This window comes from Saccoglossus kowalevskii, chromosome 10 (assembly GCF_978046115.1).
Source record: "Saccoglossus kowalevskii chromosome 10, keSacKowa6.1, whole genome shotgun sequence".
Lineage (NCBI taxonomy): Eukaryota > Metazoa > Hemichordata > Enteropneusta > Harrimaniidae > Saccoglossus > Saccoglossus kowalevskii.
Window position 1 is genome coordinate 1,410,482 of NC_140650.1, and position 26,288 is coordinate 1,436,769.

Sequence of the window (26,288 nt, forward strand, 5' to 3'; positions counted from 1 at the left end):
AACATTCAACAAATTTGTAAACGTTTGGAAAAAAATTATAAATACAGATGGGATGAATTATTCAAAACAGAATTTAAAATGGAGGAGTATATAAATAATGTTAAGGATGGTGGAATAAGAAAAAGAATATGCAGACTAAGAATAAGTGACCATCCCTTAATGATTGAGAAAGGCAGGCACTTAAGGCCAAAGGTTAAAATTGAACACAGGATCTTTACAAGATGCAACACAAATTCAATTGAGGATGAATTCCATTATGTTATGAAATGCCCCCAACATATTACAATTAGAAGCAAGTTGTTTGACTCAAATAAAAATAAAACTGTTAATTTCCATTTGATGGATGAAGATTCAAAATTTAAATACATTATGGGCAACACTTCCACATTAATACAGCTTGGCTTTTTTATAAAAGAAAGTATGGTAATGTGATACAGTAATTATCAATTCCCTGATTTTTTCAAGCCCTTTTGTTTAACTGTTTTAGTATGTTTTTGTTTATGTATTTAGGAATTGTTATCTAGTTATAGATTGCACTATGTTCTATTCAAAATGAATAATGTCAATAAAGTTGAAGTTAAAGTTATAAAGTATTGTGATAATTTGCCATTTTATTTTAACAGCTGAGTCTGGACAAAGATGGCTTTGACTGCCCTCTAGGCTGGAGATGGGAAGGAGATTGGTTTATCAGCCCGGAATTAAGGTGAGTTAAAATTGACTGTGTGTAGGTGAGTTGAGTAGGTGACACTAGAGCATGTAGGTAAGATGAGTAGGTGACACTAGAGCATGTAGGAGAGTTGAGTAGGTGACACTAGAGCATGTAGGTGAGTTGAGTAGGTTACACGAGAGTGTGTAGGTGAGATGAGTAGGTGACACTAGAGCATGTAGGTGAGTTGAGGAGGTGACACTAGAGCATGTAGGTGAGTTGAGTAGGTGACACTAGAGCATGTAGGTGAGTTGAGTAGGTGACACTAGAGCATGTAGGTGAGTTGAGTAGGTGACACTAGAGCATGTAGGTGAGTTGAGTAGGTGACACTAGAGAATGTAGGTGAGTTGAGTAGGGGACACTAGAGCATGTAGGTGAGTTGAGTAGGTGACACTAGAGCATGTAGGTGAGTTGGATAGGTGACGCTAGAGCATGTAGGTAAGTTGAGTAGGTGACGCTAGAGCATGTAGGTGAGTTGAGTAGGTGACACGAGAGTGTGCAGGTGAGATGAGTAGGTGACACTAGATCATGTAGGTGAGTTGAGTAGGTGACGCTAGAGCATGTAGGTGAGTTGAGTAGGTTACACGAGAGTGTGTAGGTGAGATGAGTAGGTGACACTAGAGCATGTAGGTGAGTTGAGGAGGTGACACTAGAGCATGTAGGTGAGTTGAGTAGGTGACACTAGAGCATGTAGGTGAGTTGAGTAGGTGACACTAGAGCATGTAGGTGAGTTGAGTAGGTGACACTAGAGCATGTAGGTGAGTTGAGTAGGTGTCACGAGAGTGTAGGTGAGATGAGTAGGTGACACTGGAGCATGTAGGTGAATTGAGTAGGTGACACTAGATCATGTAGGTGAGTTGATTAGGTGACGCTAAAGCATGTAGGTGAGTTGAGTAGGTGACGCTAGAGCATGTAGGTGAGTTGAGTAGGTGACACTAGAGCATGTAGGTGAGTTGAGTAGGTGACACTAGAGCATGTAGGTGAGTTGAGTAGGTGACACTAGAGAATGTAGGTGAGTTGAGTAGGGGACACTAGAGCATGTAGGTGAGTTGAGTAGGTGACACTAGAGCATGTAGGTGAGTTGGATAGGTGACGCTAGAGCATGTAGGTAAGTTGAGTAGGTGACGCTAGAGCATGTAGGTGAGTTGAGTAGGTGACACGAGAGTGTGCAGGTGAGATGAGTAGGTGACACTAGATCATGTAGGTGAGTTGAGTAGGTGACGCTAGAGCATGTAGGTGAGTTGAGTAGGTGACACTAGATCATGTATGTGAGTTGAGTAGGTGACACGAGAGTGTGTAGGAGAGATGAGTAGGTGACACAAGATCATGTAGGTGAGTTGAGTAGGTGACGCTAGAGCATGTAGGTGAGTTGAGTAGGTGACACGAGAGTGTGTAGGTGAGATGAGTAGGTGACACTAGATCATGTAGGTGAGTTGAGTAGGTGACACTAGAGCATGTAGGTGAGTTGAGTAGGTGACACTAGAGCATGTAGGTGAGTTGAGTAGGTGTCACGAGAGTGTGTAGGTGAGATGAGTAGGTGACACTAGAGCATGTAGGTGAGTTGAGTAGGTGACACTAGATCATGTAGGTGAGTTGATTAGGTGACGCTAAAGCATGTAGGTGAGTTGAGTAGGTGACGCTAGAGCATGTAGGTGAGTTGAGTAGGTGACACTAGAGCATGTAGGTGCGTTGAGTAGGTGACACTAGAGCATGTAAGTGAGTTGAGTAGGTGACACTAGAGAATGTAGGTGAGTTGATTAGGGGACACTAGAGCATGTAGGTGAGTTGAGTAGGTGACACTAGAGCATGTAGGTGAGTTGGATAGGTGACGCTAGAGCATGTAGGTAAGTTGAGTAGGTGACGCTAGAGCATGTAGGTGAGTTGAGTAGGTGACACGAGAGTGTGTAGGTGAGATGAGTAGGTGACACTAGATCATGTAGGTGAGTTGAGTAGGTGAAGCTAGAGCATGTAGGTGAGTTGAGTAGGTGACACTAGATCATGTAGGTGAGTTGAGTAGGTGACACGAGAGTGTGTAGGTGAGATGAGTAGGTGACACTAGATCATGTAGGTGAGTTGAGTAGGTGACGCTAGAGCATGTAGGTGAGTTGAGTAGGTGACACTAGATCATGTATGTGAGTTGAGTAGGTGACACGAGAGTGTGTAGGTGAGATGAGTAGGTGACACTAGATCATGTAGGTGAGTTGAGTAGGTGACGCTAGAGCATGTAGGTGAGTTGAGTAGGTGACACGAGAGTGTGTAGGTGAGATGAGTAGGTGACACTAGATCATGTAGGTGAGTTGAGTAGGTGACGCTAGAGCATGTAGGTGAGTTGAGTAGGTGACACTAGATCATGTAGGTGAGTTGAGTAGGTGACACGAGAGTGTGTAGGTGAGATGAGTAGGTGACACTAGATCATGTAGGTGAGTTGAGTAGGTGACGCTAGAGCATGTAGGTGAGTTGAGTAGCTGACACTAGATCATGTAGGTGAGTTGAGTAGGTGACGCTAGAGCATGTAGGTGAGTTGAGTAGGTGACACTAGATCATGTAGGTGAGTTGAGTAGGTGACACGAGAGTGTGTAGGTGAGATGAGTAGGTGACACTAGATCATGTAGGTGAGTTGAGTAGGTGAAGCTAGAGCGAGTAGGTGACACGAGAGTGTAGGTGAGATGAGTAGGTGACACTAGATCATGTAGGTGAGTTGAGTAGGTGACGCTAGAGCATGTAGGTGAGTTGAGTAGGTGACACTAGATCATGTAGGTGAGTTGAGTAGGTGACGCTAGAGCATGTAGGTGAGTTGAGTAGGTGACACTAGATCATGTAGGTGAGTTGAGTAGGTGACACGAGAGTGTGTAGGTGAGATGAGTAGGTGACACAAGTGCATGTAGGTGAGTTGAGTAGGTGACACAAGTGCATGTAGGTGAGTTGAGTAGGTGACACTAGAGCATGTAGGTGAGTTGAGTAGGTGACACTAGAGCATGTAGGTGAGTTGAGTAGGTGACACTAGAGCATGTAGGTGAGTTGAGTAGGTGACACTAGAGCATGTAGGTGAGTTGAGTAGGTGACACTAGAGCATGTAGGTGAGTTGAGTAGGTGACACTAGAGCATGTAGGTGAGTTGAGTAGGTGACACTAGAGCATGTAGGTGAGTTGAGTAGGTGACACTAGAGCATGTAGGTGAGTTGAGTAGGTGACACTAGAGCATTGGGTGAGTTGAGTAGGGGTCACTAGAGCATGTAGGTGAGTTGAGTAGGTGACACTAGAGCATGTAGGTGAGTTGAGTAGGTGACACTAGAGCATGTAGGTGAGTTGAGTAGGTGACACTAGAGCATTAGGTGAGTTGAGTAGGTGACACTAGAGCATGTAGGTGAGTTGAGTAGGTGACACTAGAGCATGTATGTGAGTTGAGTAGGTGACACTAGAGCATGTAGGTGAGTTGAGTAGGTGACACTAGAGCATTAGGTGAGTTGAGTAGGTGACACTAGAGCATGTAGGTGAGTTGAGTAGGTGACACTAGAGCATTAGGTGAGTTGAGTAGGTGACACTAGAGCATGTAGGTGAGTTGAGTAGGTGACACTAGAGCATTAGGTGAGTTGAGTAGGTGACACTAGAGCATGCGGTGAGTTGAGTAGGTGAGACTAGAGCATGTAGGTGAGTTGAGTAGGTGACACTAGAGCATGTAGGTGAGTTGAGTAGGTGACACTAGAGCATGTAGGCAAGTTGAGTAGGTGACCCGAGAGCATGTAGGTGAGTTGAGTAGGTGACACTAGAGCATGTAGGTGAGTTGAGTAGGTGACACTAGATCATGTAGGTGAGTTGAGTAGGTGACACGAGAGTGTGTAGGTGAGTTAAGTAGGTGAAACTAGAGCATTAGGTGAGTTGAGTAGGTGACGCTAAAGCATGTAGGTGAGTTGAATAGGTGACACTAGAGCATGTAGGTGAGTTGAGTAGGTGACACTAGAGCATGTAGGTGAGTTGAGTAGGTGACACTAGAGCATGTAGGTAAGATGAGTAGGTGACACTAGAGCATGTAGGTGAGTTGAGTAGGTGACACTAGAGCATGTAGGTGAGTTGAGTAGGTGACACTAGAGCATGTAGGTAAGATGAGTAGGTGACACTAGAGCATGTAGGTGAGTTGAGTAGGTGACACTAGAGCATGTAGGTGAGTTGAGTAGGTGACACTAGAGCATGTAGGTGAGTTGAATAGGTGACACTAGAGCATGTAGGTGAGTTGAGTAGGTGACACTAGAGCATGTAGGTGAGTTGAGTAGGTGACACTAGAGCATGTAGGTGAGTTGAGTAGGTGACACGAGAGCATGTAGGTGAGTTGAGTAGGTGACACTAGAGCATGTAGGTGAGTTGAGTAGGTGACACTAGAGCATGTAGGTGAGATGACTAGGTGACACTAGACCATGTAGGTGAGTTGAGTAGGTGACACTAGATCATGTAGGTGAGTTGAGTAGGTGAGACTAGAGCATGTAGATGAGTTGAGTAGGTGACACTAGATCATGTAGGTGAGTTGAGTAGGTGACACTAGAGCATGTAGGTGAGTTGAGTAGGTGACACTAGAGCATGTAGGTGAGTTGAGTAGGTGACACTAGATCATGTAGGCAAGTTGAGTAGGTGACACGAGAGCATGTAGGTGAATTGAGTAGGTGACACTAGAGCATGTAGGTGAGTTGAGTAGGTGACACTGGATCATGTAGGCAAGTTGAGTAGGTGACACGAGAGCATGTAGGTGAATTGAGTAGGTGACACTAGAGCATGTAGGTGAGTTGAGTAGGTGACACTAGATCATGTAGGCAAGTTGAGTAGGTGACACGAGAGCATGTAGGTGAATTGAGTAGGTGACACTAGAGCATGTAGGTGAATTGAGTAGGTGACACTAGAGCATGTAGGTGAGTTGAGTAGGTGACACTAGAGCATGTAGGTGAGTTGAGTAGGTGACACTAGAGCATGTAGGTAAGTTGAGTATGTGACGCTAGAGCATGTAGGTGAGTTGAGTAGGTGACGCTAGTGCATGTAGGTGAGTTGAGTAGGTGATACTAGAGAATGTAGGTGAGTTGAGTAGGTGACACGAGAGTGTGTAGGTGAGTTGAGTAGGTGACACTAGAGCATGTAGGTGAGTTGAGTAGGTGACACTAGAGCATGTAGGTAAGTTGAGTAGGTGACACTAGAGCATGTAGGTGAGTTGAGTAGGTGACATGAGAGCATGTAGGTGAATTGAGTAGGTGACACTAGAGCATGTAGGTGAATTGAGTAGGTGACACTAGAGCATGTAGGTGAGTTGAGTAGGTGACACTAGAGCATGTAGGTGAGTTGAGTAGGTGACACTAGAGCATGTAGGTAAGTTGAGTATGTGACGCTAGAGCATGTAGGTGAGTTCAGTAGGTGACGCTAGTGCATGTAGGTGAGTTGAGTAGGTGATACTAGAGAATGTAGGTGAGTTGAGTAGGTGACACGAGAGTGTGTAGGTGAGTTGAGTAGGTGACACTAGAGCATGTAGGTGAGTTGAGTAGGTGACACTAGAGCATGTAGGTAAGATGAGTAGGTGACACTAGAGCATGTAGGTGAGTTGAGTAGGTGACACTAGAGCATGTAGGTGAGTTGAGTAGGTGACACTAGAGCATGTAGGTGAGTTGAATAGGTGACACTAGAGCATGTAGGTGAGTTGACTAGGTGACACTAGAGCATGTAGGTGAGTTGAGTAGGTGACACTAGAGCATGTAGGTGAGTTGAGTAGGTGACACTAGAGCATGTAGGTGAGTTGAGTAGGTGACACTAGAGCATGTAGGTGAGATGACTAGGTGACACTAGACCATGTAGGTGAGTTGAGTAGGTGACACTAGATCATGTAGGTGAGTTGAGTAGTTGAGACTAGAGCATGTAGGTGAGTTGAGTAGGTGACACTAGAGCATGTAGGTGAGTTGAGTAGGTGACACGAGAGTGTGTAGGTGAGATGAGTAGGTGACACTAGATCATGTAGGTGAGTTGAGTAGGTGACGCTAGAGCATGTAGGTGAGTTGAGTAGGTGACACTAGATCATGTAGGTGAGTTGAGTAGGTGACACGAGAGTGTGTAGGTGAGATGAGTAGGTGACACTAGATCATGTAGGTGAGTTGAGTAGGTGACGCTAGAGCATGTAGGTGAGTTGAGTAGCTGACACTAGATCATGTAGGTGAGTTGAGTAGGTGACGCTAGAGCATGTAGGTGAGTTGAGTAGGTGACACTAGATCATGTAGGTGAGTTGAGTAGGTGACACGAGAGTGTGTAGGTGAGATGAGTAGGTGACACCTGATCATGTAGGTGAGTTGAGTAGGTGAAGCTAGAGCGAATAGGTGACACGAGAGTGTGTAGGTGAGATGAGTAGGTGACACTAGATCATGTAGGTGAGTTGAGTAGGTGACGCTAGAGCATGTAGGTGAGTTGAGTAGGTGACACTAGATCATGTAGGTGAGTTGAGTAGGTGACGCTAGAGCATGTAGGTGAGTTGAGTAGGTGACACTAGATCATGTAGGTGAGTTGAGTAGGTGACACGAGAGTGTGTAGGTGAGATGAGTAGGTGACACAAGTGCATGTAGGTGAGTTGAGTAGGTGACACAAGTGCATGTAGGTGAGTTGAGTAGGTGACACTAGAGCATGTAGGTGAGTTGAGTAGGTGACACTAGAGCATGTAGGTGAGTTGAGTAGGTGACACTAGAGCATGTAGGTGAGTTGAGTAGGTGACACTAGAGCATGTAGGTGAGTTGAGTAGGTGACACTAGAGCATGTAGGTGAGTTGAGTAGGTGACACTAGAGCATGTAGGTGAGTTGAGTAGGTGACACTAGAGCATGTAGGTGAGTTGAGTAGGTGACACTAGAGCATGTAGGTGAGTTGAGTAGGTGACACTAGAGCATTGGGTGAGTTGAGTAGGGGTCACTAGAGCATGTAGGTGAGTTGAGTAGGTGACACTAGAGCATGTAGGTGAGTTGAGTAGGTGACACTAGAGCATGTAGGTGAGTTGAGTAGGTGACACTAGAGCATTAGGTGAGTTGAGTAGGTGACACTAGAGCATGTAGGTGAGTTGAGTAGGTGACACTAGAGCATGTATGTGAGTTGAGTAGGTGACACTAGAGCATGTAGGTGAGTTGAGTAGGTGACACTAGAGCATTAGGTGAGTTGAGTAGGTGACACTAGAGCATGTAGGTGAGTTGAGTAGGTGACACTAGAGCATTAGGTGAGTTGAGTAGGTGACACTAGAGCATGTAGGTGAGTTGAGTAGGTGACACTAGAGCATTAGGTGAGTTGAGTAGGTGACACTAGAGCATGCGGTGAGTTGAGTAGGTGAGACTAGAGCATGTAGGTGAGTTGAGTAGGTGACACTAGAGCATGTAGGTGAGTTGAGTAGGTGACACTAGAGCATGTAGGCAAGTTGAGTAGGTGACCCGAGAGCATGTAGGTGAGTTGAGTAGGTGACACTAGAGCATGTAGGTGAGTTGAGTAGGTGACACTAGATCATGTAGGTGAGTTGAGTAGGTGACACGAGAGTGTGTAGGTGAGTTAAGTAGGTGACACTAGAGCATTAGGTGAGTTGAGTAGGTGACGCTAAAGCATGTAGGTGAGTTGAATAGGTGACACTAGAGCATGTAGGTGAGTTGAGTAGGTGACACTAGAGCATGTAGGTGAGTTGAGTAGGTGACACTAGAGCATGTAGGTAAGATGAGTAGGTGACACTAGAGCATGTAGGTGAGTTGAGTAGGTGACACTAGAGCATGTAGGTGAGTTGAGTAGGTGACACTAGAGCATGTAGGTAAGATGAGTAGGTGACACTAGAGCATGTAGGTGAGTTGAGTAGGTGACACTAGAGCATGTAGGTGAGTTGAGTAGGTGACACTAGAGCATGTAGGTGAGTTGAATAGGTGACACTAGAGCATGTAGGTGAGTTGAGTAGGTGACACTAGAGCATGTAGGTGAGTTGAGTAGGTGACACTAGAGCATGTAGGTGAGTTGAGTAGGTGACACGAGAGCATGTAGGTGAGTTGAGTAGGTGACACTAGAGCATGTAGGTGAGTTGAGTAGGTGACACTAGAGCATGTAGGTGAGATGACTAGGTGACACTAGACCATGTAGGTGAGTTGAGTAGGTGACACTAGATCATGTAGGTGAGTTGAGTAGGTGAGACTAGAGCATGTAGATGAGTTGAGTAGGTGACACTAGATCATGTAGGTGAGTTGAGTAGGTGACACTAGAGCATGTAGGTGAGTTGAGTAGGTGACACTAGAGCATGTAGGTGAGTTGAGTAGGTGACACTAGAGCATGTAGGTGAGTTGAGTAGGTGACACTAGATCATGTAGGCAAGTTGAGTAGGTGACACGAGAGCATGTAGGTGAATTGAGTAGGTGACACTAGAGCATGTAGGTGAGTTGAGTAGGTGACACTGGATCATGTAGGCAAGTTGAGTAGGTGACACGAGAGCATGTAGGTGAATTGAGTAGGTGACACTAGAGCATGTAGGTGAGTTGAGTAGGTGACACTAGATCATGTAGGCAAGTTGAGTAGGTGACACGAGAGCATGTAGGTGAATTGAGTAGGTGACACTAGAGCATGTAGGTGAATTGAGTAGGTGACACTAGAGCATGTAGGTGAGTTGAGTAGGTGACACTAGAGCATGTAGGTGAGTTGAGTAGGTGACACTAGAGCATGTAGGTAAGTTGAGTATGTGACGCTAGAGCATGTAGGTGAGTTGAGTAGGTGACGCTAGTGCATGTAGGTGAGTTGAGTAGGTGATACTAGAGAATGTAGGTGAGTTGAGTAGGTGACACGAGAGTGTGTAGGTGAGTTGAGTAGGTGACACTAGAGCATGTAGGTGAGTTGAGTAGGTGACACTAGAGCATGTAGGTAAGTTGAGTAGGTGACACTAGAGCATGTAGGTGAGTTGAGTAGGTGACATGAGAGCATGTAGGTGAATTGAGTAGGTGACACTAGAGCATGTAGGTGAATTGAGTAGGTGACACTAGAGCATGTAGGTGAGTTGAGTAGGTGACACTAGAGCATGTAGGTGAGTTGAGTAGGTGACACTAGAGCATGTAGGTAAGTTGAGTATGTGACGCTAGAGCATGTAGGTGAGTTCAGTAGGTGACGCTAGTGCATGTAGGTGAGTTGAGTAGGTGATACTAGAGAATGTAGGTGAGTTGAGTAGGTGACACGAGAGTGTGTAGGTGAGTTGAGTAGGTGACACTAGAGCATGTAGGTGAGTTGAGTAGGTGACACTAGAGCATGTAGGTAAGATGAGTAGGTGACACTAGAGCATGTAGGTGAGTTGAGTAGGTGACACTAGAGCATGTAGGTGAGTTGAGTAGGTGACACTAGAGCATGTAGGTGAGTTGAATAGGTGACACTAGAGCATGTAGGTGAGTTGACTAGGTGACACTAGAGCATGTAGGTGAGTTGAGTAGGTGACACTAGAGCATGTAGGTGAGTTGAGTAGGTGACACTAGAGCATGTAGGTGAGTTGAGTAGGTGACACTAGAGCATGTAGGTGAGATGACTAGGTGACACTAGACCATGTAGGTGAGTTGAGTAGGTGACACTAGATCATGTAGGTGAGTTGAGTAGTTGAGACTAGAGCATGTAGGTGAGTTGAGTAGGTGACACTAGAGCATGTAGGTGAGTTGAGTAGGTGACACTAGATCATGTAGGCAAGTTGAGTAGGTGACACGAGAACATGTAGGTGAGTTGAGTAGGTGACACTAGAGCATGTAGGTGAGTTGAGTAGGTGACACTAGAGCATGTAGGTGAGTTGAGCAGGTGACACTAGAGCATGTAGGTGAGATGACTAGGTGACACTAGACCATGTAGGTGAGTTGAGTATGTGACACTAGATCATGTAGGTGAGTTGAGTAGGTGAGACTAGAGCATGTAGGTGAGTTGAGTAGGTGACACTAGATCATGTAGGTGAGTTGAGTTGGTGACACTAGATCATGTAGGCAAGTTGAGTAGGTGACACGAGAGCATGTAGGTGAATTGAGTAGGTGACACTAGAGCATGTAGGTGAGTTGAGTAGGTGACACTAGATCATGTAGGTGAGTTGAGTAGGTGACACGAGAGTGTGTAGGTGAGTTAAGTAGGTGACACTAGAGCATTAGGTGAGTTGAGTAGGTGACGCTAAAGCATGTAGGTGAGTTGAGTAGGTGACACTAGAGCATGTAGGTGAGTTGAGTAGGTGACACTAGAGCATGTAGGTGAGTTGAGTAGGTGACACTAGAGCATGTAGGTGAGTTGAGTAGGTGATACTAGAGCATGTAGGTAAGTTGAGTATGTGACGCTAGAGCATGTAGGTGAGTTGAGTAGGTGACGCTAGTGCATGTAGGTGAGTTGAGTAGGTGATACTAGAGAATGTAGGTGAGTTGAGTAGGTGACACGAGAGTGTGTAGGTGAGTTGAGTAGGTGACACTAGAGCATGTAGGTGAGTTGAGTAGGTGAAACTAGAGCATGTAGGTAAGTTGAGTAGGTGACACTAGAGCATGTAGGTGAGTTGAGTAGGTGACATGAGAGCATGTAGGTGAATTGAGTAGGTGACACTAGAGCATGTAGGTGAATTGAGTAGGTGACACTAGAGCATGTAGGTGAGTTGAGTAGGTGACACTAGAGCATGTAGGTGTGTTGAGTAGGTGACACTAGAGCATGTAGGTAAGTTGAGTATGTGACGCTAGAGCATGTAGGTGAGTTGAGTAGGTGACGCTAGTGCATGTAGGTGAGTTGAGTAGGTGATACTAGAGAATGTAGGTGAGTTGAGTAGGTGACACGAGAGTGTGTAGGTGAGTTGAGTAGGTGACACTAGAGCATGTAGGTGAGTTGAGTAGGTGACACTAGAGCATGTAGGTAAGATGAGTAGGTGACACTAGAGCATGTAGGTGAGTTGAGTAGGTGACACTAGTGCATGTAGGTGAGTTGACTAGGTGACACTAGAGCATGTAGGTGAGTTGAATAGGTGACACTAGAGCATGTAGGTGAGTTGACTAGGTGACACTAGAGCATGTAGGTGAGTTGAGTAGGTGACACTAGAGCATGTAGGTGAGTTGAGTAGGTGACACTAGAGCATGTAGGTGAGTTGAGTAGGTGACACTAGAGCATGTAGGTGAGTTGAGTAGGTGACACTAGAGCATGTAGGTGAGATGACTAGGTGACACTAGACCATGTAGGTGAGTTGAGTAGGTGACACTAGATCATGTAGGTGAGTTGAGTAGTTGAGACTAGAGCATGTAGGTGAGTTGAGTAGGTGACACTAGAGCATGTAGGTGAGTTGAGTAGGTGACACTAGATCATGTAGGCAAGTTGAGTAGGTGACACGAGAACATGTAGGTGAGTTGAGTAGGTGACACTAGAGCATGTAGGTGAGTTGAGTAGGTGACACTAGAGCATGTAGGTGAGTTGAGCAGGTGACACTAGAGCATGTAGGTGAGATGACTAGGTGACACTAGACCATGTAGGTGAGTTGAGTAGGTGACACTAGATCATGTAGGTGAGTTGAGTAGGTGAGACTAGAGCATGTAGGTGAGTTGAGTAGGTGACACTAGATCATGTAGGTGAGTTGAGTAGGTGACACTAGATCATGTAGGCAAGTTGAGTAGGTGACACGAGAGCATGTAGGTGAATTGAGTAGGTGACACTAGAGCATGTAGGTGAGTTGAGTAGGTGACACTAGATCATGTAGGTGAGTTGAGTAGGTGACACGAGAGTGTGTAGGTGAGTTAAGTAGGTGACACTAGAGCATTAGGTGAGTTGAGTAGGTGACGCTAAAGCATGTAGGTGAGTTGAGTAGGTGACACTAGAGCATGTAGGTGAGTTGAGTAGGTGACACTAGAGCATGTAGGTGAGTTGAGTAGGTGACACTAGAGCATGTAGGTGAGTTGAGTAGGTGATACTAGAGCATGTAGGTAAGTTGAGTATGTGACGCTAGAGCATGTAGGTGAGTTGAGTAGGTGACGCTAGTGCATGTAGGTGAGTTGAGTAGGTGATACTAGAGAATGTAGGTGAGTTGAGTAGGTGACACGAGAGTGTGTAGGTGAGTTGAGTAGGTGACACTAGAGCATGTAGGTGAGTTGAGTAGGTGACACTAGAGCATGTAGGTAAGTTGAGTAGGTGACACTAGAGCATGTAGGTGAGTTGAGTAGGTGACATGAGAGCATGTAGGTGAATTGAGTAGGTGACACTAGAGCATGTAGGTGAATTGAGTAGGTGACACTAGAGCATGTAGGTGAGTTGAGTAGGTGACACTAGAGCATGTAGGTGAGTTGAGTAGGTGACACTAGAGCATGTAGGTAAGTTGAGTATGTGACGCTAGAGCATGTAGGTGAGTTGAGTAGGTGACGCTAGTGCATGTAGGTGAGTTGAGTAGGTGATACTAGAGAATGTAGGTGAGTTGAGTAGGTGACACGAGAGTGTGTAGGTGAGTTGAGTAGGTGACACTAGAGCATGTAGGTGAGTTGAGTAGGTGACACTAGAGCATGTAGGTAAGATGAGTAGGTGACACTAGAGCATGTAGGTGAGTTGAGTAGGTGACAATAGAGCATGTAGGTGAGTTGAGTAAGTGACACTAGAGCATGTAGGTAAGTTGAATAGGTGACACTAGAGCATGTAGGTGAGTTGACTAGGTGACACTAGAGCATGTAGGTGAGTTGAGTAGGTGACACTAGAGCATGTAGGTGAGTTGAGTAGGTGACACTAGAGCATGTAGGTGAGTTGAGTAGGTGACACTAGAGCATGTAGGTGAGATGACTAGGTGACACTAGACCATGTAGGTGAGTTGAGTAGGTGACACTAGATCATGTAGGTGAGTTGAGTAGTTGAGACTAGAGCATGTAGGTGAGTTGAGTAGGTGACACTAGATCATGTAGGTGAGTTGAGTAGGTGACACTAGATCATGTAGGCAAGTTGAGTAGTTGAGACTAGAGCATGTAGGTGAGTTGAGTAGGTGACACTAGATCATGTAGGTGAGTTGAGTAGGTGACACTAGATCATGTAGGCAAGTTGAGTATGTGACGCTAGAGCATGTAGGTGAGTTCAGTAGGTGACGCTAGTGCATGTAGGTGAGTTGAGTAGGTGATACTAGAGAATGTAGGTGAGTTGAGTAGGTGACACGAGAGTGTGTAGGTGAGTTGAGTAGGTGACACTAGAGCATGTAGGTGAGTTGAGTAGGTGACACTAGAGCATGTAGGTAAGATGAGTAGGTGACACTAGAGCATGTAGGTGAGTTGAGTAGGTGACAATAGAGCATGTAGGTGAGTTGAGTAAGTGACACTAGAGCATGTAGGTAAGTTGAATAGGTGACACTAGAGCATGTAGTTGAGTTGACTAGGTGACACTAGAGCATGTAGGTGAGTTGAGTAGGTGACACTAGAGCATGTAGGTGAGTTGAGTAGGTGACACTAGAGCATGTAGGTGAGTTGAGTAGGTGACACTAGAGCATGTAGGTGAGATGACTAGGTGACACTAGACCATGTAGGTGAGTTGAGTAGGTGACACTAGATCATGTAGGTGAGTTGAGTAGTTGAGACTAGAGCATGTAGGTGAGTTGAGTAGGTGACACTAGATCATGTAGGTGAGTTGAGTAGGTGACACTAGATCATGTAGGCAAGTTGAGTAGGTGACACGAGAACATGTAGGTGAGTTGAGTAGGTGGCACTAGAGCATGTAGGTGAGTTGAGTAGGTGACACTAGAGCATGTAGGTGAGTTGAGCAGGTGACACTAGAGCATGTAGGTGAGATGACTAGGTGACACTAGACCATGTAGGTGAGTTGAGTAGGTGACACTAGATCATGTAGGTGAGTTGAGTAGGTGAGACTAGAGCATGTAGGTGAGTTGAGTAGGTGACACTAGATCATGTAGGTGAGTTGAGTAGGTGACACTAGATCATGTAGGCAAGTTGAGTAGGTGACACGAGAGCATGTAGGTGAATTGAGTAGGTGACACTAGAGCATGTAGGTGAGTTGAGTAGGTGACGCTAGTGCATGTAGGTGAGTTGAGTAGGTGATACTAGAGAATGTAGGTGAGTTGAGTAGGTGACACGAGAGTGTGTAGGTGAGATGAGTAGGTGACGCTAGTGCAATGTAGGTGAGTTGAGTAGGTGACACTAGAGCATGTAGGTGAATTGAGTAGGTGACACTAGAGCATGTAGGTGAGTTGAGTAGGTGACACGAGAGTGTGTAGGTGAGATGAGTAGTTGACACTAGAGCATGTAGGTAAGATGAGTAGGTGACACTAGAGCATGTAGGCGAGTTGAGTAGGTGACACTAGAGCATGTAGGTAAGTTGAGTATGTGACGCTAGAGCATGTAGGTGAGTTGAGTTGGTGACGCTAGTGCATGTAGGTGAGTTGAGTAGGTGATACTAGAGAATGTAGGTGAGTTGAGTAGGTGACACGAGAGTGTGTAGGTGAGATGAGTAGGTGACGCTAGAGCAATGTAGGTGAGTTGAGTAGGTGACACTAGAGCATGTAGGTGAATTGAGTAGGTGACACTAGAATATGTAGGTGAGTTGAGTAGGTGACACTAGAGCATGTAGGTGAATTGAGTAGGTGACACTAGAATATGTAGGTGAGTTGAGTAGGTGACACGAGAGTGTGTAGGTGAGATGAGTTGGTGACACTAGATCATGTAGGTGAGATGAGTTGGTGACACTAGATCATGTAGGTGAGTTGAGTATGTGACACTAGAGCATGTAGGTAAGATGAGTAGGTGACACTAGAGCATGTAGGTGAGTTGAGTAGGTGACACTAGAGCATGTAGGTAAGATGAGTAGGTGACACTAGAGCATGTAGGTGAGTTGAGTATGTGACACTAGAGAATGTAGGTAAGATGAGTAGGTGACACTAGAGCATGTAGGTGAGTTGAGTAGGTGACACTAGAGCATGTAGGTAAGATGAGTAGGTGACACTGGAGCATGTAGATGAGTTGAGTAGGTGACACTAGAGCATGTAGATGAGTTGAGTAGGTGACACGAGAGTGTGTAGGTGAGTTGAGTAGGTGACACTAGAGCATGTAGGTAAGATGAGTAGGTAACACTAGAGCATGTAGGTGAGTTGATTAGGTGACACTAGAGCATGTAGGCTAGTTGAGTAGGTGACGCTAGTGCATGTAGGTGAGTTGAGTAGGTGATACTAGAGAATGTAGGTGAGTTGAGTAGGTGACACGAGAGTGTGTAGGTGAGATGAGTAGGTGACGCTAGAGCAATGTAGGTGAGTTGAGTATGTGACACTAGAGCATGTAGGTGAGATGAGTAGGTGACACTAGAGCATGTAGGTGAGTTGAGTAGGTGACACTAGAGCATGTAGGTGAGTTGAGTAGGTGACACTAGAGCATGTAGGTGAGTTGAGTAGGTGACGCTAGTGCATGTAGGTGAGTTGAGTAGGTGATACTAGAGAATGTAGGTGAGTTGAGTAGGTGACACGAGAGTGTGTAGGTGAGTTGAGTAGGTGACACTAGAGCATGTAGGTGAGTTGAGTAGGTGACACTAGAGCATGTAGGTAAGATGAGTAGGTGACACTAGAGCATGTAGGTGAGTTGAGTAGGTGACAATAGAGCATGTAGGTGAGTTGAGTAAGTGACACTAGAGCATGTAGGTAAGTTGAATAGGTGACACTAGAGCATGTAGTTGAGATGAGTAGGTGACACTAGAGCATGTAGGTGAGTTGAGTAGGTGACAATAGAGCATGTAGGTGAGTTGAGTAAGTGACACTAGAGCATGTAGGTAAGTTGAATAGGTGACACTAGAGCATGTAGTTGAGTTGACTAGGTGACACTAGAGCATGTAGGTGAGTTGAGTAGGTGACACTAGAGCATGTAGGTGAGTTGAGTAGGTGACACTAGAGCATGTAGGTGAGTTGAGTAGGTGACACTAGAGCATGTAGGTGAGATGACTAGGTGACACTAGACCATGTAGGTGAGTTGAGTAGGTGACACTAGATCATGTAGGTGAGTTGAGTAGTTGAGACTAGAGCATGTAGGTGAGTTGAGTAGGTGACACTAGATCATGTAGGTGAGTTGAGTAGGTGACACTAGAGCATGTAGGTAAGTTGAGTATGTGACGCTAGAGCATGTAGGTGAGTTGAGTAGGTGACGCTAGTGCATGTAGGTGAGTTGAGTAGGTGATACTAGAGAATGTAGGTGAGTTGAGTAGGTGACACGAGAGTGTGTAGGTGAGATGAGTAGGTGACGCTAGAGCAATGTAGGTGAGTTGAGTAGGTGACGCTAGTGCATGTAGGTGAGTTGAGTAGGTGATACTAGAGAATGTAGGTGAGTTGAGTAGGTGACGCTAGAGCATGTAGGTGAGTTGAGTAGGTGACGCTAGTGCATGTAGGTGAGTTGAGTAGGTGATACTAGAGAATGTAGGTGAGTTGAGTAGGTGACACGAGAGTGTGTAGGTGAGTTGAGTAGGTGACACTAGAGCATGTAGGTGAGTTGAGTAGGTGACACTAGAGCATGTAGGTAAGATGAGTAGGTGACACTAGAGCATGTAGGTGAGTTGAGTAGGTGACAATAGAGCATGTAGGTGAGTTGAGTAGGTGACACTAGAGCATGTAGGTAAGTTGAATAGGTGACACTAGAGCATGTAGGTGAGTTGACTAGGTGACACTAGAGCATGTAGGTGAGTTGAGTAGGTGACACTAGAGCATGTAGGTGAGTTGAGTAGGTGACACTAGAGCATGTAGGTGAGTTGAGTAGGTGACACTAGAGCATGTAGGTGAGATGACTAGGTGACACTAGACCATGTAGGTGAGTTGAGTAGGTGACACTAGATCATGTAGGTGAGTTGAGTAGTTGAGACTAGAGCATGTAGGTGAGTTGAGTAGGTGACACTAGATCATGTAGGTGAGTTGAGTAGGTGACACTAGATCATGTAGGCAAGTTGAGTAGGTGACACGAGAACATGTAGGTGAGTTGAGTAGGTGGCACTAGAGCATGTAGGTGAGTTGAGTAGGTGACACTAGAGCATGTAGGTGAGTTGAGCAGGTGACACTAGAGCATGTAGGTGAGATGACTAGGTGACACTAGACCATGTAGGTGAGTTGAGTAGGTGACACTAGATCATGTAGGTGAGTTGAGTAGGTGAGACTAGAGCATGTAGGTGAGTTGAGTAGGTGACACTAGATCATGTAGGTGAGTTGAGTAGGTGACACTAGATCATGTAGGCAAGTTGAGTAGGTGACACGAGAGCATGTAGGTGAATTGAGTAGGTGACACTAGAGCATGTAGGTGAGTTGAGTAGGTGACGCTAGTGCATGTAGGTGAGTTGATTAGGTGATACTAGAGAATGTAGGTGAGTTGAGTAGGTGACACGAGAGTGTGTAGGTGAGATGAGTAGGTGACGCTAGAGCAATGTAGGTGAGTTGAGTAGGTGACACTAGAGCATGTAGGTGAATTGAGTAGGTGACACTAGAGCATGTAGGTGAGTTGAGTAGGTGACACGAGAGTGTGTAGGTGAGATGAGTAGGTGACACTAGAGCATGTAGGTAAGATGAGTAGGTGACACTAGAGCATGTAGGCGAGTTGAGTAGGTGACACTAGAGCATGTAGGTAAGTTGAGTATGTGACGCTAGAGCATGTAGGTGAGTTGAGTAGGTGACGCTAGTGCATGTAGGTGAGTTGAGTAGGTGATACTAGAGAATGTAGGTGAGTTGAGTAGGTGACACGAGAGTGTGTAGGTGAGATGAGTAGGTGACGCTAGAGCAATGTAGGTGAGTTGAGTAGGTGACACTAGAGCATGTAGGTGAATTGAGTAGGTGACACTAGAATATGTAGGTGAGTTGAGTAGGTGACACGAGAGTGTGTAGGTGAGATGAGTTGGTGACACTAGATCATGTAGGTGAGTTGAGTATGTGACACTAGAGCATGTAGGTAAGATGAGTAGGTGACACTAGAACATGTAGGTGAGTTGAGTAGGTGACACTAGAGCATGTAGGTAAGATGAGTAGGTGACACTAGAGCATGTAGGTGAGTTGAGTAGGTGACACTAGAGCATGTAGGTAAGATGTGTAGGTGACACTAGAGCATGTAGGTGAGTTGAGTAGGTGACACTAGAGCATGTAGGTAAGATGAGTAGGTGACACTAGAGCATGTAGGTGAGTTGAGTATGTGACACTAGAGAATGTAGGTAAGATGAGTAGGTGACACTAGAGCATGTAGGTGAGTTGAGTAGGTGACACTAGAGCATGTAGGTAAGATGAGTAGGTGACACTGGAGCATGTAGATGAGTTGAGTAGGTGACACTAGAGCATGTAGATGAGTTGAGTAGGTGACACGAGAGTGTGTAGGTGAGTTGAGTAGGTGACACTAGAGCATGTAGGTAAGATGAGTAGGTAACACTAGAGCATGTAGGTGAGTTGATTAGGTGACACTAGAGCATGTAGATGAGTTGAGTAGGTGACGCTATAGCATTAGGTGAGTTGAGTAGGTGACACGAGAGTGTGTAGGTGAGATGAGTAGGTGACACTAGAGCATGTAGGCTAGTTGAGTAGGTGACGCTAGTGCATGTAGGTGAGTTGAGTAGGTGATACTAGAGAATGTAGGTGAGTTGAGTAGGTGACACGAGAGTGTGTAGGTGAGATGAGTAGGTGACGCTAGAGCAATGTAGGTGAGTTGAGTATGTGACACTAGAGCATGTAGGTGAGATGAGTAGGTGACACTAGAGCATGTAGGTGAGTTGAGTAGGTGACACTAGAGCATGTAGGTGAGTTGAGTAGGTGACACTAGAGCATGTAGGTGAGTTGAGTAGGTGACGCTAGTGCATGTAGGTGAGTTGAGTAGGTGATACTAGAGAATGTAGGTGAGTTGAGTAGGTGACACGAGTGTGTAGGTGAGTTGAGTAGGTGACACTAGAGCATGTAGGTGAGTTGAGTAGGTGACACTAGAGCATGTAGGTAAGATGAGTAGGTGACACTAGAGCATGTAGGTGAGTTGAGTAGGTGACAATAGAGCATGTAGGTGAGTTGAGTAGGTGACACTAGAGCATGTAGGTAAGTTGAATAGGTGACACTAGAGCATGTAGGTGAGTTGACTAGGTGACACTAGAGCATGTAGGTGAGTTGAGTAGGTGACACTAGAGCATGTAGGTGAGTTGAGTAGGTGACACTAGAGCATGTAGGTGAGTTGAGTAGGTGACACTAGAGCATGTAGGTGAGATGACTAGGTGACACTAGACCATGTAGGTGAGTTGAGTAGGTGACACTAGATCATGTAGGTGAGTTGAGTAGTTGAGACTAGAGCATGTAGGTGAGTTGAGTAGGTGACACTAGATCATGTAGGTGAGTTGAGTAGGTGACACTAGATCATGTAGGCAAGTTGAGTAGGTGACACGAGAACATGTAGGTGAGTTGAGTAGGTGACACTAGAGCATGTAGGTGAGTTGAGTAGGTGACACTAGAGCATGTAGGTGAGTTGAGCAGGTGACACTAGAGCATGTAGGTGAGATGACTAGGTGACACTAGACCATGTAGGTGAGTTGAGTAGGTGACACTAGATCATGTAGGTGAGTTGAGTAGGTGAGACTAGAGCATGTAGGTGAGTTGAGTAGGTGACACTAGATCATGTAGGTGAGTTGAGTAGGTGACACTAGATCATGTAGGCAAGTTGAGTAGGTGACACGAGAGCATGTAGGTGAATTGAGTAGGTGACACTAGAGCATGTAGGTGAGTTGAGTAGGTGACGCTAGTGCATGTAGGTGAGTTGAGTAGGTGATACTAGAGAATGTAGGTGAGTTGAGTAGGTGACACGAGAGTGTGTAGGTGAGATGAGTAGGTGACGCTAGAGCAATGTAGGTGAGTTGAGTAGGTGACGCTAGTGCATGTAGGTGAGTTGAGTAGGTGATACTAGAGAATGTAGGTGAGTTGAGTAGGTGATGCTAGAGCATGTAGGTGAGTTGAGTAGGTGACGCTAGTGCATGTAGGTGAGTTGAGTAGGTGATACTAGAGAATGTAGGTGAGTTGAGTAGGTGACACGAGAGTGTGTAGGTGAGTTGAGTAGGTGACACTAGAGCATGTAGGTGAGTTGAGTAGGTGACACTAGAGCATGTAGGTAAGATGAGTAGGTGACACTAGAGCATGTAGGTGAGTTGAGTAGGTGACAATAGAGCATGTAGGTGAGTTGAGTAGGTGACACTAGAGCATGTAGGTAAGTTGAATAGGTGACACTAGAGCATGTAGGTGAGTTGACTAGGTGACACTAGAGCATGTAGGTGAGTTGAGTAGGTGACACTAGAGCATGTAGGTGAGTTGAGTAGGTGACACTAGAGCATGTAGGTGAGTTGAGTAGGTGACACTAGAGCATGTAGGTGAGATGACTAGGTGACACTAGACCATGTAGGTGAGTTGAGTAGGTGACACTAGATCATGTAGGTGAGTTGAGTAGTTGAGACTAGAGCATGTAGGTGAGTTGAGTAGGTGACACTAGATCATGTAGGTGAGTTGAGTAGGTGACACTAGATCATGTAGGCAAGTTGAGTAGGTGACACGAGAACATGTAGGTGAGTTGAGTAGGTGACACTAGAGCATGTAGGTGAGTTGAGTAGGTGACACTAGAGCATGTAGGTGAGTTGAGCAGGTGACACTAGAGCATGTAGGTGAGATGACTAGGTGACACTAGACCATGTAGGTGAGTTGAGTAGGTGACACTAGATCATGTAGGTGAGTTGAGTAGGTGAGACTAGAGCACGTAGGTGAGTTGAGTAGGTGACACTACATCATGTAGGTGAGTTGAGTAGGTGACACTAGATCATGTAGGCAAGTTGAGTAGGTGACACGAGAGCATGTAGGTGAATTGAGTAGGTGACACTAGAGCATGTAGGTGAGTTGAGTAGGTGACGCTAGTGCATGTAGGTGAGTTGAGTAGGTGATACTAGAGAATGTAGGTGAGTTGAGTAGGTGACACGAGAGTGTGTAGGTGAGATGAGTAGGTGACGCTAGAGCAATGTAGGTGAGTTGAGTAGGTGACACTAGAGCATGTAGGTGAATTGAGTAGGTGACACTAGAGCATGTAGGTGAGTTGAGTAGGTGACACGAGAGTGTGTAGGTGAGATGAGTAGGTGACACTAGAGCATGTAGGTAAGATGAGTAGGTGACACTAGAGCATGTAGGTGAGTTGAGTAGGTGACACTAGAGCATGTAGGTAAGTTGAGTATGTGACGCTAGAGCATGTAGGTGAGTTGAGTAGGTGACGCTAGTGCATGTAGGTGAGTTGAGTAGGTGATACTAGAGAATGTAGGTGAGTTGAGTAGGTGACACGAGAGTGTGTAGGTGAGATGAGTAGGTGACGCTAGAGCAATGTAGGTGAGTTGAGTAGGTGACACTAGAGCATGTAGGTGAATTGAGTAGGTGACACTAGAATATGTAGGTGAGTTGAGTAGGTGACACGAGAGTGTGTAGGTGAGATGAGTTGGTGACACTAGATCATGTAGGTGAGTTGAGTATGTGACACTAGAGCATGTAGGTAAGATGAGTAGGTGACACTAGAACATGTAGGTGAGTTGAGTAGGTGACACTAGAGCATGTAGGTAAGATGAGTAGGTGACACTAGAGCATGTAGGTGAGTTGAGTAGGTGACACTAGAGCATGTAGGTAAGATGTGTAGGTGACACTAGAGCATGTAGGTGAGTTGAGTAGGTGACACTAGAGCATGTAGGTAAGATGAGTAGGTGACACTAGAGCATGTAGGTGAGTTGAGTATGTGACACTAGAGAATGTAGGTAAGATGAGTAGGTGACACTAGAGCATGTAGGTGAGTTGAGTAGGTGACACTAGAGCATGTAGGTAAGATGAGTAGGTGACACTAGAGCATGTAGATGAGTTGAGTAGGTGACACTAGAGCATGTAGATGAGTTGAGTAGGTGACACGAGAGTGTGTAGGTGAGTTGAGTAGGTGACACTAGAGCATGTAGGTGAGTTGATTAGGTGACACTAGAGCATGTAGATGAGTTGAGTAGGTGACGCTATAGCATTAGGTGAGTTGAGTAGGTGACACGAGAGTGTGTAGGTGAGATGAGTAGGTGACACTAGAGCATGTAGGCTAGTTGAGTAGGTGACGCTAGTGCATGTAGGTGAGTTGAGTAGGTGATACTAGAGAATGTAGGTGAGTTGAGTAGGTGACACTAGAGCATGTAGGTAAGATGAGTAGGTGACACTAGAGCAATGTAGGTGAGTTGAGTATGTGACACTAGAGCATGTAGGTGAGATGAGTAGGTGACACTAGAGCATGTAGGTGAGTTGAGTAGGTGACACTAGAGCATTTAGGTGAGTTGAGTAGGTGACACTAGAGCATGTAGGTGAGTTGAGTAGGTGACACTAGAGCATGTAGGTGAGTTGAGTAGGTGACGCTAGTGCATGTAGGTGAGTTGAGTAGGTGATACTAGAGAATGTAGGTGAGTTGAGTAGGTGACACGAGAGTGTGTAGGTGAGTTGAGTAGGTGACACTAGAGCATGTAGGTGAGTTGAGTAGGTGACACTAGAGCATGTAGGTAAGATGTGTAGGTGACACTAGAGCATGTAGGTGAGTTGAGTAGGTGACACTAGAGCATGTAGGTAAGATGAGTAGGTGACACTAGAGCATGTAGGTGAGTTGAGTATGTGACACTAGAGAATGTAGGTAAGATGAGTAGGTGACACTAGAGCATGTAGGTGAGTTGAGTAGGTGACACTAGAGCATGTAGGTAAGATGAGTAGGTGACACTAGAGCATGTAGATGAGTTGAGTAGGTGACACTAGAGCATGTAGATGAGTTGAGTAGGTGACACGAGAGTGTGTAGGTGAGTTGAGTAGGTGACACTAGAGCATGTAGGTAAGATGAGTAGGTAACACTAGAGCATGTAGGTGAGTTGATTAGGTGACACTAGAGCATGTAGATGAGTTGAGTAGGTGACGCTATAGCATTAGGTGAGTTGAGTAGGTGACACGAGAGTGTGTAGGTGAGATGAGTAGGTGACACTAGAGCATGTAGGCTAGTTGAGTAGGTGACGCTAGTGCATGTAGGTGAGTTGAGTAGGTGATACTAGAGAATGTAGGTGAGTTGAGTAGGTGACACTAGAGCATGTAGGTAAGATGAGTAGGTGACACTAGAGCAATGTAGGTGAGTTGAGTATGTGACACTAGAGCATGTAGGTGAGATGAGTAGGTGACACTAGAGCATGTAGGTGAGTTGAGTAGGTGACACTAGAGCATTTAGGTGAGTTGAGTAGGTGACACTAGAGCATGTAGGTGAGTTGAGTAGGTGACACTAGAGCATGTAGGTGAGTTGAGTAGGTGACGCTAGTGCATGTAGGTGAGTTGAGTAGGTGATACTAGAGAATGTAGGTGAGTTGAGTAGGTGACACGAGAGTGTGTAGGTGAGTTGAGTAGGTGACACTAGAGCATGTAGGTGAGTTGAGTAGGTGACACTAGAGCATGTAGGTAAGATGAGTAGGTGACACTAGAGCATGTAGGTGAGTTGAGTAGGTGACAATAGAGCATGTAGGTGAGTTGAGTAGGTGACACTAGAGCATGTAGGTAAGTTGAATAGGTGACACTAGAGCATGTAGGTGAGTTGACTAGGTGACACTAGAGCATGTAGGTGAGTTGAGTAGGTGACACTAGAGCATGTAGGTGAGTTGAGTAGGTGACACTAGAGCATGTAGGTGAGTTGAGTAGGTGACACTAGAGCATGTAGGTGAGATGACTAGGTGACACTAGACCATGTAGGTGAGTTGAGTAGGTGACACTAGATCATGTAGGTGAGTTGAGTAGTTGAGACTAGAGCATGTAGGTGAGTTGAGTAGGTGACACTAGATCATGTAGGTGAGTTGAGTAGGTGACACTAGATCATGTAGGCAAGTTGAGTAGGTGACACGAGAACATGTAGGTGAGTTGAGTAGGTGACACTAGAGCATGTAGGTGAGTTGAGTAGGTGACACTAGAGCATGTAGGTGAGTTGAGCAGGTGACACTAGAGCATGTAGGTGAGATGACTAGGTGACACTAGACCATGTAGGTGAGTTGAGTAGGTGACACTAGATCATGTAGGTGAGTTGAGTAGGTGAGACTAGAGCATGTAGGTGAGTTGAGTAGGTGACACTAGATCATGTAGGTGAGTTGAGTAGGTGACACTAGATCATGTAGGCAAGTTGAGTAGGTGACACGAGAGCATGTAGGTGAATTGAGTAGGTGACACTAGAGCATGTAGGTGAGTTGAGTAGGTGACGCTAGTGCATGTAGGTGAGTTGAGTAGGTGATACTAGAGAATGTAGGTGAGTTGAGTAGGTGACACGAGAGTGTGTAGGTGAGATGAGTAGGTGACGCTAGAGCAATGTAGGTGAGTTGAGTAGGTGACACTAGAGCATGTAGGTGAATTGAGTAGGTGACACTAGAGCATGTAGGTGAGTTGAGTAGGTGACACGAGAGTGTGTAGGTGAGATGAGTAGGTGACACTAGAGCATGTAGGTAAGATGAGTAGGTGACACTAGAGCATGTAGGTGAGTTGAGTAGGTGACACTAGAGCATGTAGGTAAGTTGAGTATGTGACGCTAGAGCATGTAGGTGAGTTGAGTAGGTGACGCTAGTGCATGTAGGTGAGTTGAGTAGGTGATACTAGAGAATGTAGGTGAGTTGAGTAGGTGACACGAGAGTGTGTAGGTGAGATGAGTAGGTGACGCTAGAGCAATGTAGGTGAGTTGAGTAGGTGACACTAGAGCATGTAGGTGAATTGAGTAGGTGACACTAGAATATGTAGGTGAGTTGAGTAGGTGACACGAGAGTGTGTAGGTGAGATGAGTTGGTGACACTAGATCATGTAGGTGAGTTGAGTATGTGACACTAGAGCATGTAGGTAAGATGAGTAGGTGACACTAGAACATGTAGGTGAGTTGAGTAGGTGACACTAGAGCATGTAGGCAAGATGAGTAGGTGACACTAGAGCATGTAGGTGAGTTGAGTAGGTGACACTAGAGCATGTAGGTAAGATGTGTAGGTGACACTAGAGCATGTAGGTGAGTTGAGTAGGTGACACTAGAGCATGTAGGTAAGATGAGTAGGTGACACTAGAGCATGTAGGTGAGTTGAGTATGTGACACTAGAGAATGTAGGTAAGATGAGTAGGTGACACTAGAGCATGTAGGTGAGTTGAGTAGGTGACACTAGAGCATGTAGGTAAGATGAGTAGGTGACACTAGAGCATGTAAATGAGTTGAGTAGGTGACACTAGAGCATGTAGATGAGTTGAGTAGGTGACACGAGAGTGTGTAGGTGAGTTGAGTAGGTGACACTAGAGCATGTAGGTAAGATGAGTAGGTAACACTAGAGCATGTAGGTGAGTTGATTAGGTGACACTAGAGCATGTAGATGAGTTGAGTAGGTGACGCTATAGCATTAGGTGAGTTGAGTAGGTGACACGAGAGTGTGTAGGTGAGATGAGTAGGTGACACTAGAGCATGTAGGCTAGTTGAGTAGGTGACGCTAGTGCATGTAGGTGAGTTGAGTAGGTGATACTAGAGAATGTAGGTGAGTTGAGTAGGTGACACGAGAGTGTGTAGGTGAGATGAGTAGGTGACGCTAGAGCAATGTAGGTGAGTTGAGTATGTGACACTAGAGCATG

General features: G+C 45.6%; 1 protein-coding gene across 1 annotated transcript in view; it reads left to right on the forward strand.

Moving 5' to 3' along the window:
* Positions 1–26,288, forward strand: part of LOC144355725 (dysferlin-like) — a 190,764-nt gene that overhangs the window by 125,111 nt on the left and 39,365 nt on the right. The window contains exon 24 of the mRNA XM_085504822.1: positions 624–703. Within this exon, the coding sequence (XP_085360948.1) occupies positions 624–703 (80 nt within the window). The remainder of the gene's footprint in view (positions 1–623; positions 704–26,288) is intronic.